We start from the raw sequence: 18284 nt of genomic DNA, 5'->3' as shown, positions 1-18284 counted from the left end.
AGAAGCTCAAGTTTGACTCAGCCTTCCGTCCTTCTGAGGTGGGTAAAAGGAGGGCCTGGATTGTTGGGGGCAAGAGGCTGACTCTGTAAACCATTTAGGGAAGGCTGCAAAAGCACTATGAAGTGGTATATAAGTCTAAGTGCTACTGCTAGTCCGTCCGTCCTTCCCTCCCTCCTTCCCCTCCTTCCCAGTGGTTAGAATGCAGTACTGCAGGCTAACTCTGCCGACTGCCAGTAGTTCGATCCTGACTGGCTCAAGGTTGACTCAGCCTTCCATCCTTCTAAGCTCGGGAAAATGAGAAACCCAGATTGTTGGGAACGACTTTGTGAACCACCTAGAGAGGATTGTGAAGCGGTATATAAGTCTAAGCACTATTGCTATTGATAACTGTGGCAAGGGACGAAAAACAGCAAGCCATACATGTTTTACAGATCAGCTCCAGGATTCCCCAGCCAGCACGGGAGTTGACGTCCGCAACTCTTCTAGTTGCCACAGTTGGCGACCCCCCCTGCTCCGGACTCCCTTTCCAGTAAGCGAAAGCGAATGAGTTGCAACTTACCCGCAGTGCCATCCCACATTCCAGGTGCACACCGGAAACGCTGAGGACAAAAGACACAATGCTTCGCAGCAGCCAAACTGGGGGAGAAAAAAAACCCAGGTAGGAAAAATATTATAATGGTGGTGATATTTACTGGTTCTCCAAACTACTCAAAATTTCTACTATCAGTTATCTATCTATCTATCTATCTATCTATCTATCTATCTATCTATCTATCTATCTATCATCTATCTATCTATCATCTATCTATCATCTATCTATCTCTATCCATCTCTCTTTCTATCTATCCATCTGTCTCTATCGTTATTCTTTCACTCACTCTCTATCTCTATTTATCTATGTCTCTATCTGTATGTACCATCCATCCATATCTATCTATCTATCTATCTATCTATCTATCTATCTATCTATCTATCTATCTATCTATCTATCTATCTATCTATCTATCTATCTACTACCTACCTACTATCTATCTATCTATCTATCAATCATCTATCTATCTATCTATCTATCTATCTATCTATCTATCTATCTATCATCTATCTATCTATCTATCTATCTATCTATCTATCTATCTATCTATCAACTACCTACCTACTATCTATCTATCTATCATCTATCTATCTATCTATCTATCTATCATCTATCTATCATCTATCGTATTTTTTGGAGCATAAGACACACCTTTTTCCCTCAAAAAAGAGGGTGAAAATCTGGGAGCGTCTGATACACTAAATACAGCATTTTTGTCCTCCAGAAACCCCGCCCCCTTTGCAAAAATGGGCGTGCATAGCCTTTAGGAGGCTTCCAGAGTGCTCCTGGGGGCTGGGGAGGGCAGAAATGAGCAAAAGATGGGCTATATTTTGCTCGTTTGTCCCCCCCCCCCCAGCCCCCAGGAGCACTCTGGAAGCCTCCTAAAGGCTATCCATGCACTTTTTTTGGGAAAAAAAAAACGGGCCCGTTTTTGCAAAAAGCAAGCAGCTGAATTTTGATCACGTGACCACGGGGAGGCTGAAAAGCGCCCATGAGTCGCCTTCCGCAGGGACGCCGTTACTCCGAATGGTCGCTAAACGAGCTGTCGTAGGTCGGGGACAACCTGTACTGACCTCACGGACCCCCCCCCCAATCGAAACTCACAGTCAGAGATCTGGAGGATGAGGTGGTCAAGGCATGAGACACAGCTGAGATCACTCTGGAAAGGTTGTTCTCCACTGTCACATCGGCTGGGCTGGGCATCAGATTGTATCCTCTGTAGGTTCTAAAACAACATGAATGCCCTTCATTAAACATTTCTTACCAAACCTCAATAAATTCCTGGTTAAGGAGGAAGAAAAGCACATTTAACTGATGGTTACATCCCTTCCACTGGAGATTTTATTCTACCCCCAAGAGGTGCCTCTGTTCAATCCAGAATAGAGCTGGAAGGGACCTTGGAGGTCTTCTAGTCCAACCCTTATACCATCTCAGACAAACGACAGTTCCAGCCTCTTCTTAAAAAGGTCCAGTGATGGAACCCCGACAACTTTGGAAGGCAACTTCTGTCCCACTGGTGAATTGTCCTCACTGTTCGGAAGTTTCTTCTTAATTCCACGTTGCTTCTCTCTGACTTATTTACCATCATCATTTCTTGTCCTACCTTCAGTTGCTTTGGAGAAGAAGTTGACCCCCCTCTTCTATGTGGCAGCTCCTCAAATACTGGAAGACGGTTCCACCACAAAACCGCGCTCGACTAAACCGCGCCCGACTAAACCGAGTCGCTGACGTCATCAACAGGGCGACAACAGCGCGGAGACAGAACCACGCTGTAAACCCTAAACCTAAAATTAACCCCTAAACCTAAACCTAACCCACCTAAACCTAATCCTAAACCTAACCCTAAACCTAACCCTTAACCTAACCCTAAACCTAACCCTAACCCTTAACCTAACCCTAAACCTAACCCTAACCCTAACCCTTACCTTAAGTTGAATCGGCTTGCTTTCAAAGCGCTATTTAAAGCGCCCTTCTTTCTCCGCGCTGGCTGTTGTCGCCCTATTGATGACATCAGCGACACGGTTTAGTTGGGCGCGGCTTAGTCGAGCGTGGTTTTGACGGGTCACGCTGGAAGACTGCTATCATGTCCCCCCTGGTCCTTCTTTTCTCTGGAACGGTCATAAACCGTTCTTCATAAGTTTAGCCTCCAGGCCCCTTATCATCTTAGTCGCACTTCTCTGCACTTTTCCCCAAAGTCTCAGCATCTTCTCTCTCTAATGTAGTGGCCAAAACTGGATGCAATGTTCCAGATGTGGCCTTACTATAAGGCTTTATAAAGCGGCACTTCACCCGATTTTGATTCTACGCCTCTGTTTATACAACAGAGGATTGTGTTGGCTTTTTGGGCTGCCGCCACAAACGGCTAGCTTGTGTTAAAGGGATCGTCCACTGGGACTCCGAGGTCTCGCTCCGTTTGCAGCCGGGAACCTAATTTGCCGAATTGTTCAGCTGTTAAAACTCCAGCCGTTTTAAGAATGCAACTTAAACTCGGCGACAGGTTTATCCTTAGGCAAAAGAAAGAGGCGAGTAAAATATCAGGTTCTCCTCGCGAATGGGGAAAAAAAAAGGGGGAGAGAGGAGAGCATGCACAGTTTTGGGAGGCTTATAGAGCGCTCCTAGCCCCCCCAAAAAAACAATCAAAAAAATGACCCGTTTTTTGCAAAAACGGGTTGTTTTTTTTGCAATAAAGGGAGGGGCATGCAGAGGGTTTGGGAGGCCTTTAGAGTGTTCCAGGGGGTTGGGGGGGAGGAGAGGAGAGGAGAAAGGAAAGGGGAAAGTGGAGGGGAAAAGAAAAGGAAGAGGAAAGGGGAGAGGACAAAGGAGAAAAGAAAGGAGAGAGAGGAGTGGAAAAAGGAAGGGGGAAAGGGAAAAGGGGAGGCGAGGGGGAAAGGAAAGGAAAAGAAAGAGGAAAAGGGAGAGGAGAAAGGGGAAAAGGAAGGAGAGAGAGGAGTGGAAAAAGGAAGGCGGAAAGGAAAAAGGGGAGGGGGAAAGGATAAGAAAGAGGAGAGAGAGGAGAGGAGAAATGGGATGTAAGTGAAGGGAAAGGAAAGGAAAGGAAAAGAAAGAGGAGAAAGGGGAAAGGGAATGGAATGGAAAAGAACAGAGTTGGAAGGGACCTTGGAGGTCATCTAGTCCAACCCCCTGCCTAGGCAGGAAACCCTACACCACTTCAGACAAATGGATATCCAACATCATCTGAAACACATCCAGTGTTGGAGCATTCACATCCTCTGGAGGCAAGTTGTTCCACTGGTTAATTGTTCTCACTGTCAGGAAATTTTTCCTTAGTTCTCAGTTGCTTCTCTCATTCCCGGAATGAGAGGTTTATTATTCGCCGCTAAGCGCAGCTCTACCTCGTGATGGTGCTCACTGCAAACTGGGAAGCCGGTGGGGTTTCGTGCATCAGGAGCTTCAGGTAGACGCTGCTTTGCTCCTTGGCCAGAGCTACGACCGGATCGGCCTGCCCTGCGTCACAACTGTAGAACAGCTTTGGGATCAGCCTGTGAGAAACAAGGGAGAGGAACGAGGAGGGCCCCTTTTTCACTAAGAAAAAAACAGGGACACCCTCCTTTTTATGGTGATAAGCAACCACTTTCATTCTTACCAATCAATATCCAGCTTTTTGCTACAGGAACACCCCAAATCCTTCCCGCATATGAGAATATAAACTTTCTACGTTTGGGAACTTAAGATGTATTTTGGAATACCTCTGTGGTTTTTCCATGATACATGTTCCATATTAAACCCCTGCCTGTTGACAATTATTATTCCCAAAGTGTAATTCCAATTATGCAGAGCCGAGGCGGCGCAGTGGTTAGGGTGCAGTACTGCAGGCCACTTCAGCTGACTGCTATCTGCAGTTCAGCAGTTCTAATCTCACCGGCTCAGGGTTGACTCAGCCTTCCATCCTTCCGAGGTGGGTGAAATGAGGACCCGGATTGTTGTTGGGGGCGATATGCTGACTCTGTAAACCGCTTAGAGAGGGCTGAAAGCCCTATGAAGCGGTATATAAGTCTAACTGCTATTGCTATCAGATTTACAGTATGTTTTTTTTTAATTATTTGTAAAAAAAAATATAAGGTTTATCCTAGATACGCTGGAATATTATGAAATTCACCCAGGAAAACAAATGATGCTGATTTTTATAAAGGCACAGAAAGCATTTGACAATGTAAATTGGCAATTTATGATGCAACAGTTAGAACTGTCTGGATTTTGGAGAGAAAGTCATAAATATGATTAAGACAGATTTACACTATATGCTACCTTTCTGTGAAAAATATAAGCACAGACAAAGTGGGGCAAGAGCAGAAAAATTAAGGTGTTCACTGAACGAATACCTTACTAAAGCAGCAGCGGCCACACGCCTGACCCTGGGGTCTTCGTCACCCAGGAGAGAAATGACCACTTCCTTCAGAACCCGATCCTGAAGTTTTAACAGCTGTGGGAGGGAAAAGAGGAGCGCAGAGACCGATCAAGAAAAGCTGTTTTTAAGGGGCTTATAGACCCCACGTATAATTCTCAAAATAACGACACATTAAGTAAGACAGAAGTCCGTTACTGGGACTTAAAAGGATGCTAAAATCCAAGAACGAATTTGTGTGAGTCTTCCATGTAGTTTTCTTTGTTCTTCCCCACCCACAGGCAGAAATCTCGCCAAAGTAGACTTACTTAAAACATTCAACGTACACAGGTAGTCCTCGACTTACAACAGTTCACTCAGTGACCGTACAAAGTTACAGCTGCCCTGAAAAAAGTGATTTAGGTTCACTTTTTTCACACTTATGACTGTTGCAGCGTCCCGGGGTCATGTGATCCCCTTCTGTCAAGCAGTCAATGGGGGAAGCCAGGTTCACTTAACAACTCTGCTACTAACTTATCCACTGCAGTGATTCACTTAACAACCGTGGCAAGAAAGGTCGTGAAATGGGGAAAGTTCACTTAACAGATGTCTCGAAATGTTGTTCTCAATTGTGGTCGTAAGGTCTGGGACTACCTATCTTCTGGAAACGATCAGGGAGGATCTGCCTTCACCCTCTTTCTCTGACGCAAACTATCGGAACTGAATTGTCTCTTGTTCCTCTGGAGTGTTCTGACCCAGGATTCTCAAGAGCATGAAGCAAACTCCTGGTTCCGACAAAAAACTATTTTATTAATTGACTGTGAATTCTGCTCATTCACACCCAATGAAGTCTTTCAAGGGAGGATTTACAGTCACAGACCTTATCTGGCTTGGAGAGCTGCCAGGCCGATATCTGCAGAACTTGGCAAGGAGCCTCGGAGAGTCACGAACCAATTAAGGGAACTAATGGTCTCCTGCAAACTCCACTCCCCTTTTGCTCCTCTTTTACTTCCTCTGGGAGGGGCCATTCACCATCCACCTGTGGCCTTACTCCCGAGTTGGCCCTTGTTCCTTAAATGTTCCCTTCTCCTGATAGCTCTGCGCATGTGCATACTGGGAACAGGCTCCAGCTGTTCCTCTGCCCCACTGATGTCTGACTCTGAAGGCAGCTGATAACTGGCACATGGCCCTGGCCCCCTCTCTGCCTCCGACATAGAGCCCTCATCAGAGCCTTCCCCAGACTCCAGGACTGGGCCATGCTCCTCCCCAACCTCCTCACTGTCCGACTCAGCTGCTAGCTATTCTGGAGACTGGTGGGCCACAACACAGAGTGCAGCCTCTCCCTCCTGGGAATCCAGACTGCGTTCCACCACACCAACTCTCCGATAAACTTTACACGAAGGAGAACAAGCTGGAAGAGAAGCTAATAACTATTTTCTGTCATTCTGAGCAGCCGTGAAACCAAGCATGCAAACCCCTACCCACATTGGCGCCACCTCAACCTGATTAGTTACTCACCCCGGTGTAATGACGAGCCCCTCTATGCTGGTTGCTGTCCCTCTCTTCCAAAAACTGGATTAGCCTTAGCAGCAAAAGGAGATAAAGGCACTGTTACGGTTAAGGATAACGTTAGATCATCATCGTCTTTTTAACGAACTCATAATCCCTTGCGGGGAGGAGTCGGGGCAACTGAAAGGAGCTAGCAGAGCGTTTTAATGGCTGGATGCCCTTCCTGAAACCAATGTGGAGTTTTGTTCAGTAGATACCGTATTTTTCGGACTATAAGACACACCGCAGGATAAGACACCATGATTTTGAAGAGGTAAATTTTTTTTTAAAAGGTTTTGCACCCTGCAGGTGTCCCAAGCCCTCTGCACGCCTTGTTTTTTGCACACACAAAAAAGGGCATGCACAGCTTTGGGAGGCTTATAGAATGCTCCAAGGGGCTCAGACCCCCCAAAACGATCAAAAAATGACCCGTTTTTTGCAAAAAAAGGTCATTTTTTTTGCAAAAAAAGGGGGGCATGCAGAGGGTTTGGGAGGCCTGTAGAGTGTTCCTGGGGGCTGGGGGGGGGGAACGAGAAAAACAGCCCATTTTTTGCCCTCCCCAGCCCCCAGAAGTACTTTGCAAGCCTCCCAAACCCTCTGCATTTTTGCAAAGGGGGGGGGATTCGGTAGGCCAAAAACGCTGTATTCAATGTATAAGACGCACTCAGATTTTCATCCTCTTTTTTGGGGGGTAGGGGTGCATCTTATACTCTGAAAAAATATGGTATATTCTCATTGTGCCCAGAGAGACAGAAATATCCACCTCTACCCAGGATTGTATTCACAGCCTCCTAATTGTGAGGTGACAGCTCCACCTCTAGGCCACCGCACCACTCTCTAAGCATAACGTTAGATGTTAAAGAGAATATAATTTATCGGGGGTGGGGGGGAAGGAATTTACAGCTGCTTACCGGAAATCTATTTCCGCCACCGTTTCCAGAAGCTCCGTCCTAACCAGCCAGTAGGAGCTGTTCCTCAGGAGAAGGAGATCAACCAGCAATTGCAACCCCAAGGAACTGTGGCTGCTGCCGCACAGGCTCATGATGCAGTGCTGGAAACAGAAAGGTTTCATTGCTTTCAGCAATACTTAGTAACTCGGGGGTTTAATCAACTTGATCATGAATGCTATTTTTTTTCCTATAAAAGGACAAAAAGAATGATATTGTTGCGGCCCGGCAGCAGAGTCGGACAGTGGGGAGGTTGGGGAGGAAGATGGGCCAGTCCTGGAGTCTGGGGAAGGCTCTGAGGAGGGCTCTGTGTCGGAGGCAGAGAGGGGGCCAGGGCCGTCTGACAGTTATCAGCTGCCTTCGGAGTCAGATATTAGTGGGGAAGAAGAACAGCTGGAGTCTGTTCCCAGTGTGCGCATGCGCAGAGTTGCCAGATGAAGGGAACAGCTAAGGAACAGGGGTCGACTTGGGAGTAAGGCCACAGGTGGACGGTGAATGGACCCTCCCATAGGACATAAAAGAGGAGCAAAAGGGGAGTGGAGTTTGCAGGAGGAAATCAGTTCATCCTTGCATTCTTGCGTTGTGGCCTTTGAAAGACAGCGGCCTGGCCACTCTCTAAGCCTGATAAAGGTTGCCATGGTCTACTCGCCATGATCAATTACCCATGATCTACTCGCCATGGTCAACTCATCATGGTCTACTTGCCATTATCAACTGGCCAAGGTCAACTCGCCATGGTCAACTCATCATGGTCTACTCACCATGGTCTACTTGCCATTATCAACTGGCCAAGGTCAACTCATCATGGTCTACTCACCATGGTCTACTTGCCATTATCAACTGACCAAGGTCAACTCGCCAAGGTCAACTCATCATGGTCTACTCACCATGGTCTACTTGCCATTATCAACTGGCCAAAGTCAACTCGCCAAGGTCAACTCATCATGGTCTACTCACCATGGTCTACTTGCCATTATCAACTGGCCAAGGTCAACTCGCCATGGTCAACTTGCCATGGTCAACTCATCATGATCTACTCGCCATGGTCAACTCATTATGGTCTACTCACCATAGTCTACTTGCCATGGTCAATTCGTCATGGTCAACTAGCCTGGGTCTACTCACCAGAGTCCACTCACCATGGCCGACTTGCCTCGGCCAAATCACAACTGCCCACTTGCTGCAGGACAACTTGTCAAGGCCAACTGGCCATGGGACAATTTAATGAGTCTACTTAATTATTTAAAATAAATTTAAAAAACTGTTTTAATTTTTGCTATTCACCTTTCATTTTGTACCTCATTTGGCACACTTTCTTTAATGATTCTATTCTGCTATTTCTCTGGTATAGCGTAACTCGTCCCACACCGAGTTGTCCTGTGGCGAGTTGGCTGCAGCGAGTTGACCATGGAGAATTGACCATGGTGAGTAGACCATAGTAATGGCAAGTTGGCAAGGTACATCCATCATCATTGAACGACACCCATAATGCCTTGTGGGATGGAGTCTGGGCAACTGAATGGAATGCAGAGTGTTAATGGCCGGATGCCCTTCCCTGTTGCCGATGTAGAGTTTTGTTCAGCAGATAAGATTTCTCATTGTGCCCAGAGAGAGAAATCTCTGCCTCTACCTAGGACAGAACTGTCAGCCTCTGCTTTGCTGCTGCTTCAGCTGCCATTGAAATGGGGAGGGGGGGGGGGCATGGTATTTGGGAAGGGAATCGTTATGTGCTGGAGGAAGATTCTAGACGCTGGCCTGACCATCTCATTGCGCATGCGGAGGAAGGGAGTTTCCCGCCAAGGTTAACTGTCCAGCATTCCATCCTGGTGATGTTTTTTGAAGATATCTCTCACCTGACAGTTGGGTGAATTATAATTGGACTATGGACTGGGGTGCCAAGGGGAGGGGATTGAAGTATACATGATATTCTTTGCTTAACCAGATTCAGCTTTGCTTCGCTACTATTCGTTTGTAATTAGTAAAAGTACACTTAATCTCAAGCAAATGGAGTTGAGTGGTTTCTTTCCTGATTATTAAATGAAGTAGCATCTGACAAGAACTCACAACCTCCTGATTATGAGGTGAGAGACCCACCTCTAGGCCACCGCACGACTCTCCTTTGAGGTGGTACATTGGCCGTGGCGAATTGTCATAGACCCTCACAAGACACTTGGTGGGCCTTGAGGAAGAGGTTTTAAAGGTATTTCCTTACCCTCACAGCTATGCAGGCCAGTTTGCAAGTGACCGAAGACTCGTCTTGCAGGCTCTTTTGCAGCAAGGAGACGCACTCCACCAGCGTCCCTGGAGGGAGAGGACAGCAGAGGTCATGCACCCTTCATCGGAACGCTTTCGGGCGCAAAATCCAACTCTTCCCTCTCCCACGGTACCTGTGGATGCCTTTATGTTTTCCAGCCAGCTCTCCACACTGAAGCAAGACTGGACGAGGATGGAATAAATGATGGTCCCGCATAAAATGGCCGTCGTTCCTCTGATCTGGGGGTCTCCATGGTCGATGTAATTCACAATGTCCTTCACGGTCTGCTCCTCTAGAAAAAGAAATCAGGGATCAATGTAGAAATAATCCACCCACGGGTGCAAATTACGAACTAGGTCAGGAATCAGATTATAGATTTAACAGAGTCAGAAGGGGCCTTTGTAGGTCATCTAGTCCAACCCCCTGCCCAAGCAGGACACCCTACACCATTGTCGACAGATGACGGTCCAGTCTCTTCTTGAAAGCCTCCAGTGATGGAGGAGGGAGGGATGGAGAAGGAAGGAAGGAAGAAAGGAAGGAAGGAAGGAAGCTCTTCTAGTCCAACCCCTTACTCAATCTCAACCCTATGCCATTTCACATACATGGCTGTCCAATGTCTCCTTAAAAACCTCCAGTGATGAAGCACCTACAACTTCCAAACTTTGCCCCACCCAAACCTGATAATCTCGAAGGCAGTGAGGATGACTTTTTTTTTTAAAGTTAAAATCCCAGTGGTCGCAATAATTCTTTTAAAGGCAGATATTTACTGGCCTGTTTGTTACTCCTCTGATCCACAATTGCCACGGGATTCCTTAGAAAACCACAAAAATCCAAGGACGTCCGTAGTCCTCGACTTACAACCCCAATGGAGTCCAACATGTATGTTGCTAAGTGAGAAACGTGTTCCATGAGCTTCGTCCCATTTTAGGACTTTTCTCACCACATTAGTTGAGCGTAATCACTGCAGTTGTTAAATTAATAACCTGCTTGTTAAGTGAATCTGGCTTCCCAGTTGGACTTTGCGCAGAAGGCAGAAGAGAGGAGAGCAGTGGAAATCTATAGGCTGGTCCTGAGGACAGAAGAGCCACCGCTGCTAGCGAAGCCCCACTCTAGCTCTGGGGATCAAAGGCAGGGGGCGGAGATAAATAGATGTGGCAGAGGAGAGGAGAGCAGTGGAATTCTATGGGCCAGTCCTTGGGACGGAAGAGCCACCACTGCTAGCAAAGCACCACTCTAGCTCTGGGGATCAAAGGCAGGGGATGGAGATGAATAGATGTGCCAGAGGAGAGGAGAGCAGTGGAAATCTATGGGCCGGTCCTTGGGATGGAAGAGCCACCACTGCTAGCGAAGCCCCACCCTAGCTCTGGGGATCAAAGGCAGGGGGCGGAGATGAATAGATGTGGCAGAGGAGAGGAGAGCAGTGGAATTCTATGGGCCAGTCCTTGGGACGGAAGAGCCACCACTGCTAGCAAAGCACCACTCTAGCTCTGGGGATCAAAGGCAGGGGATGGAGATGAATAGATGTGGCAGAGGAGAGGAGAGCAGTGGAAATCTATGGGCCGGTCCTTGGGATGGAAGAGCCACCACTGCTAGCGAAGCCCCACCGTAGCTCTGGGGATGAAAGGCAGGGGGCGGAGATGAATAGATGTGGCAGAGGAGAGGAGAGCATTGGAATTCTATGGGCCAGTCCTTGGGACGGAAGAGCCACCGCTGCTAGTGAAGCCCCCCTCCTAACTCTGGGGATCAAAAGGCCGGGGATGGAGATGAATAGATGTGGCAGACAACTATTCGTCTTCTGGCCGGACGGACGTTGTTAGCCTGAGAGAGACACTTTTTGCCGGGGCTGCTGGCGCTCCTCACAAAGGAATCATTGATTGGATTCAGCGGGTTTGTCTGGGTCAGAACATCGGTTTTAAACCAAGGTAAAAATAAAGGTGTTTTTTTTTTTAAACGGAGTCCACATAACACCTACCTCTTTCCTCTTTGTTGCTCTCCATGGGCATTTTGTAGAGTTTGCTGAAGAAAGCTTCCGGGTAAAGGGCCATGGCTGCCCCCACACAGCTGATGGCCAAGGCTTTCACGCTCACCCTGACATCTTTATCCGGCACCAGAGCTAGAAGAGAGGACGCTGGGTCAGCACAGCTAGTCCTCGACTTACACGACACCACTTCGCGACCGCTCAAAGTTACAACGGCATGGGGGGAAAAAAGAGGACTGCTTTTCGCACAGAGGGCTTTAGAAATATTTTATTCCTTTTAAACTCTTAATTGGCCTGGGTGGAAAGGTGTTATAACGGGTTCATTCTTTTCTCTGCGGGGAAACCCCACGCCCCCAATGTCTCGACTCACCCCCTTTCTCTCCGGTGAGAAGGAAGGAGGCCGAGAGGAGGCGAACGCAGTGGACTAAGGGCGCAGCACTTCCGTCCTTATAGCCCCCGATGTCACCTTTCATTCTGGAGAGCTGTCGTCAGAAAAAAAATAAAAAAAAATAAAAATCCAATTATATTTCAATTGCTATTCAAACACACCAGTCAACCAAAGAGGGTTGCTGTTAAGACGCAGGGCAAGATACTTATCAGAGATTGTGGGTCTCCCAACCCTGAAAATTTGGGAGTTGTGATTCAGAGCCTCTTTCCTCCCCATAAGAGGGCCTCCCTTCTGCCCAACTGGGGGGCGCTGGAGAAACCCCAGGCCCTCGTGCCTCCTCCCCTCAGACTGACCTTAATTCCATGGTCAGCCAGTTCAGTTTCTTCTTTAGGCCCAAACTTCTCCATGCTGCTGTTGGAAGGCTCCCTCCTGTGGCTCACGCTTTTTGCTAAATGGGATTGCTGAAGCTCTTTAAAATAATAAAAAGTAAATAATAATAATAACAATAAATGATGAGGATGATGTTACAACAACATAATAAATATAACACAAAAACATAATTAATATAACATAGTGTTGTGACTCAGCAGTAGTTTGCTGTAAGTTGAGTCAGGAGGCAAGATTAACAATGCAGCTGGGGCTCGTTAGTGGCGTCTTTTGGTGATAAAAGGACGGATGGTGCCACGCCCTGGTTGCAGGAGTCAACGTTCATTCATTCGTTCATCATTCATCGGTCATGGTTTGTTTGTGAGAGACACTTGGAGAAGTGATTTGCTTTCTGTAACCCTGATTCAAGGAGACACTTGGAGAAGTGAATTGTTTTGTAAGAGTTTTGTTTGGTATTCTGTTATCTTCTTGTCAGAGACTTGATTTATGTTTATTTTTGGGCTCGCAGCCAGTCTGAGCCGAGAACTGATAAAGTTCTTCCCTTTTACGTTTGTCTGCCTGTCGTCTGTTAACGAGCGGAGAAGGGGGGACAGAACAACATAATATATAACATATACATGTTTTCTTTTTCCATGTAATAATTTTAACAAAATGGGTTATAATTCAATTAACGTGGCAGCTAGTCCTCGACTTACGAGAGTTTGCTTAGCGACCGTTCAAAGTTCCACACTTACGACCGTTGCAGCATCCCCATAGTCGTGTGATCAAAATTCAGAGGCTTGGCCAATGATTCATATTTATGACAGTTGCAATATCTCTATCATCTTTTAACGACGAGCCAAGACAACGGGGAAAGCCAAATTCAACGAATAACAGAGTGAATAACTTAACAACCGCAACGATTCGATTAACAACAGTGGCAAGGGAGGTTGTAAAATGGGACAAAACCTGCTTAGGAAATGTCTCGCCGAACAACAGAAATCTAGGGCTCTGTCGGGGTCATAAGTCAAGGACTACCTGTATTTGCTTCCACAAAGTGTCAACGTACCGAGGCACGAATGTCGGAACGGATCCAAAGCCTCGTCGTGTAGAACGTTGGCCGTTTCGTCTTCTTCCTCTTGCAACTGCCCAATTTGCATTCCGGAGTATTGGTTCTCACCGCCTTCTAGAATCTAAATTGTACAATTGAAATAAACTTTCAAAGCTAAAAAAGATGTGGAGACTCTGGAAAGAGTGCAGAGAAGAACAACAAAGAGGATTAGGGGACTGGAGGCTAAAACATATGAGGAACGGTTGCAGGAACTGGGTATGTCTAGTTTAATGAAGAGAAGGACCAGGGGAGACATGATAGCCGTCATGTCCCACCGTAGCTCTGGGGATGAAAGGCAGGGGGCGGAGATGAATAGATGTGGCAGAGGAGAGGAGAGCAGTGGAAATCTATGGGCCGGTCCTTGGGCGGGAAGAGCCACCGCTGCTAGCGAAGCCCCCCCCAGCTCTGGGGATCAAAGGCAGGGGACGGAGATGAATAGATGTGCCAGAGGAGAGGAGAGCAGTGGAAATCTATGGGCCAGTCCTTGGGACGGAAGAGCCACCGCTGCTAGCGAAGTCCCACCCTAGCTCTGGGGATCAAAGGCAGGGGGCGGAGATGAATAGATGTGGCAGAGGAGAGGAGAGCAGTGGAAAACTATGGGCCGGTCCTTGGGACGGAAGAACCACCACTGCTAGCGAAGCCCCACCCTAGCTCTGGGGATCAAAGGAAGAGGGCAGAGATGAATAGATGTGGCAGACAACTATTCATCTCCCGGTTGGCCAGACTTGTTAGCTTGCGAGAGAAACGTTTTTGCCAGGGCTGCCCGCGTTCCTAATAAAGGAATCTTTGAGTTCCCATCAAAGGGTTTGTCGTGTCTGGGGAGCTGGGTCAGAACACAACCCTTAGGAGCCCCTCTTTACCATTTCAGAGAAATCGGACGGGGTCACTGCCGAGTCCGGCCCTTCGGTGGTGGTCTGAGAGCTGTCGCTGATGGGCGAGGAGGTGCCGTCGTTCGTGTTGGACTGGATGGCGCTAAGCTGGCTGGAGCTCCTGCTCAGCATGTCGTCGTCCGTATCAGCTTTTGGGGTCGCGCCCCCCGTCAACTCGCAAGCGGAGATCTCCGACTCGGATTGCAAGACGTGCTGGGAACGGGGTTGCTCCGTGATGATGTCGCAACCCGGAGGGTCGGAGGCCGAACTGGCTGCGGGCGAGACGCCCGGCGTGGAAGTTAATTCACTGTTCAGCTCGCTTTTCACAGATCCTAAAGGGAGAAAGGAAGGGCGTGGAAGGTTCCAGAAAGCTGTAAAGCTACTGAATGGAATAAGATGGTCGTTTCAGCAATTATTGTGGGTGGTAAATGTCTGCAGAGATTCTCCTTCGTCCAGGAGGTCCTGGTCGTCCCAAAGGTGCTTTTTTTCTCAAGAGGCAACTGGACTTTCTGGTTTTTCTTTGAAGGCGTTTCGCTTCTCATCCAAGAAGCTTCTTCAGCTCTGACTTCCATTCCCCACCATCCAGTCAGAGCTGAAGAAGCTTTTTGGATGAGAAGCGAAATGCCTTCAAAGAAAAATCAGAAAGTCCAGTTGCCTCTTGAGATAGGTATAATTAGATAGATTAGATATAGATGTAGATGTTATAGAGATAGAGATATCTATCGATTGATAGACATATATAGATATCAATAGATGAAAGATAGATATTATATATAGATTATACAGAGATAGAGATGATAGATATATAAAGATATATATATATACATACGCATAATTAGATTAGATATAGATGTAGATGTTATAGATGTAGATATCTATCGATTGATAGATGATAGACATATATAGATAGATATCAATAGATAAATAGAGAGAGAATCAAGAGATATCTATCGATTGATAGACATATATAGATATCAATAGATGAAAGATAGATATTATATATAGATTATACAGAGATAGAGATGATAGATATATAAAGATAGATATATACATACGCATAATTAGATTAGATATAGATGTAGATGTTATAGATGTAGATATCTATCGATTGATAGATGATAGACATATATAGATAGATATCAATAGATAAATAGAGAGAGAATCAAGAGATATTAATATATAGATAATTAGATGTATAGATGATAGATAAGATAGCTGTTTATGGAATTCTATCTTCTCTTTCAACTAAAGATCCCTTACTGGAGGCACTTGGGATAAAGCCAAAATTGAAAAAACACATAAACAAAACAAAAACCAGACGTTAGCAGAACGGCAAACATAAAACTTAAAATAAAATTGCAACGCTGATAGAATAATTCAGGAGGGAAAGGCGAACAGTGTTGTGGCCTGCTGGCAGCCAGTCAAACTGGCAGCACAGAGGGGGAGTGAGGAGGTTGGGGAGGAACCTGGGCCACTCTTGGGGGTTGAGGAAAGCTCAGACGAGGGCTCTGCGTCGGAGGCAGAGGTGGAGATAGAGAGCAGTATAGGGATAGAGATGATAGATATAGAGAGATATATAGATAGGTATAATTAGATAGATTAGATATAGATGTAGATGTTATAGAGAGATAGGTATCTATCAATTGATAGACATATATGGATATCAATAGATATATCAACAGATGATAGATATATAGATATAGATTATACATATGGAGATAGATGATAGATATAGAGATATATTATATAGATAGGTATAATTAGATTAGATATAGATGTTATAGAGATATATAGATATCTATCGATTGATAGACATATATAGATATCAATAGATATCAATAGATATATCAATAGATAGATATTATATAGATTATACATATATAGAGATGATATAGAGATTATGTAGATAGGTATAATTAGATAGATTAGATATAGATGTAGATGTTATAGAGATATAGATAGATATCTATCAATTGATAGATGATAGACATATATAGATATCAATAGATAACTAGAGAGAGAAAGAATCAATAGATATCTAGATATTATATAGATATAGATAACTAGATATATATAAAGATGATAGGTATAGATATCTATCTATCAATAGATGATATATAGATATAGATATCAATAAACAGCTTTTCCATATGAAAACACAGCATAGAATCCCAGGAAAGCCCGATGGTAGTTTTCTACAATTCTGCAAGATTCATGTTGCGTTGATCGATTCAAAAATTTTTATTATGTAATAAACGCAACCCTTTAAAAAAAAAAAATAAGGCAGTAAATTCGTGAGATTCGCTCCCACAAGAGCCGAGAAGCCAACTTACCTGCCCCAAAGCCCATCTGGCTGGTTTGAGACCTGGCTTCGGGATCGTCTTCTAAGGTTTCCTCTCCTGAAAGCACTTTGGCTGGCAAAGCAACGCAAGGCATTTTAAAACAAATAAATAAATAAATAAACATTCCTGACAACTTATCATGCGCTCTATGCAACAGTTTGATTGATCTTTTGGCGAAGTTGTTCCTTTTTGGGGGGGGGGGGGGTTATGCTGAAACGGGAGCAGACACCTACCTATTTAATAATTTAGTTTGAAACAATATTAGAAATTCAAATAAAAGGAAATACAATCTATTTCAGTGTTTCTCAACCTTGGCAACTTGAAGTCCTGTGGACTTCAACTCCCAGAATTCCCCAGCCAGCTATGCTGGCTGGGGGATTCTGGGAGTTGAAGTCCACAGGACTTCAAGTTGTCAAGGTTGAGAAACACTGATCTATTTAAAAGCAGGCTTTTTTTTTTTTTTTAAAAGGAAAACAAGTCACGTATTTTCTCGAAACAAAAGTATTATATTAAAAGGAGTATTCTAATCTTTCAGTCATTTAACCAAGTCAATTCATTAGGATTGATTCCGTGCCATCAAGTCACTCCTGATGATTGGCAACCTCACCGGTCGATATTTTTTTCTCCAGGAGTTCATTATGATACCTTCTATAATTTTAGCAACAGCAAAAAGCAAGGAACGGAACATAAGACTATTGATTCTTTTAAAGATCAGCAATAATAGATGGTGAAAGGGGAGAAAAAGAAACAAATGAAGGGAGCAAGAGCCAACAAAACGAAAGTTTTCCAAGTCGAAGCAATGAAAAGCGGTAGAAAAATAGAAGACCAGATACTGATTTCATAGATATAATCACCTTTTTGTTTTCTGGAAAAAACAGGGCTGCAGGAAGAACCCCCTCCAGCTGCAAATTACAGAAAGAAATCAAGGAACAGATAAAACTAAATATTAAAAAAAAGAGGAATCATAACAATCTCTGAGAAATGCAGCAACAGTGAATTTCAGGAATTGTTTTTGGCAACTATTTAGCAATAGCAGTTAGACTTATATACCGCTTCATAGGGCTTTCAGCCCTCTCTAAGCGGTTAACAGAATCAGCCTATCGCCCCCACAGTCTGGGTCCTCATTTCACCCACCTCGGAAGGATGGAAGGCTGAGTCAACCTTGAGCCGGTGAGATTTGAACCGCTGAACTGCAGATAACAGTCAGCTGAAGTGGCCTGCAGTGCTGCACTCTAACCACTGCGCCACCTCGGCTCTTTTGGGAAATTAGTTGCTTGGTCTCTCGTCGAGCACAAATCAATATCCTTTTTTCCCAATAATCCAAAAGGGGGGGTGGGGGAGTCATTTTGTAAGATACCACCCGTTGGAGAAATAAAGACAGTCTTCAATTTATTCCAATTGGACTCAATTTTAGCATGCAGAGAAATAATAGCAATAGCAGTAGCAGTTAGACTTATATACCGCTTCATAGGGCTTTCAGCCCTCTCTAAGCGGTTTACAGAGTCAGCATATCGCCCCCAACAACAATCCGGGTCCTCATTTCACCC

At 45.4% G+C, this 18284-nt stretch overlaps 1 protein-coding gene across 1 annotated transcript in view; it reads right to left on the bottom strand.

Moving 5' to 3' along the window:
• The window catches only part of HTT (huntingtin), a 109869-nt gene that overhangs the window by 76349 nt on the left and 15236 nt on the right, over nt 1-18284 (bottom strand). The window contains exons 10-24 of the mRNA XM_032223789.1: nt 17592-17639; nt 16729-16809; nt 14387-14727; nt 13485-13608; nt 12403-12518; nt 12032-12143; nt 11656-11796; nt 9817-9975; nt 9642-9730; nt 7394-7533; nt 6453-6516; nt 4933-5033; nt 3946-4092; nt 1697-1817; nt 560-636 (exon numbers count right to left, since the gene is read on the bottom strand). Of these exons, the coding sequence (XP_032079680.1) occupies nt 560-636; nt 1697-1817; nt 3946-4092; nt 4933-5033; nt 6453-6516; nt 7394-7533; nt 9642-9730; nt 9817-9975; nt 11656-11796; nt 12032-12143; nt 12403-12518; nt 13485-13608; nt 14387-14727; nt 16729-16809; nt 17592-17639 (1861 nt within the window). The remainder of the gene's footprint in view (nt 1-559; nt 637-1696; nt 1818-3945; nt 4093-4932; nt 5034-6452; nt 6517-7393; nt 7534-9641; nt 9731-9816; nt 9976-11655; nt 11797-12031; nt 12144-12402; nt 12519-13484; nt 13609-14386; nt 14728-16728; nt 16810-17591; nt 17640-18284) is intronic.

Source organism: Thamnophis elegans, chromosome 9, assembly GCF_009769535.1.
Source record: "Thamnophis elegans isolate rThaEle1 chromosome 9, rThaEle1.pri, whole genome shotgun sequence".
NCBI classification, from domain to species: Eukaryota; Metazoa; Chordata; class Lepidosauria; order Squamata; family Colubridae; genus Thamnophis; species Thamnophis elegans.
The sequence above is the reverse complement of the archived record's forward strand: the minus strand, read 5'-3'. Positions and strand labels throughout refer to the sequence as shown.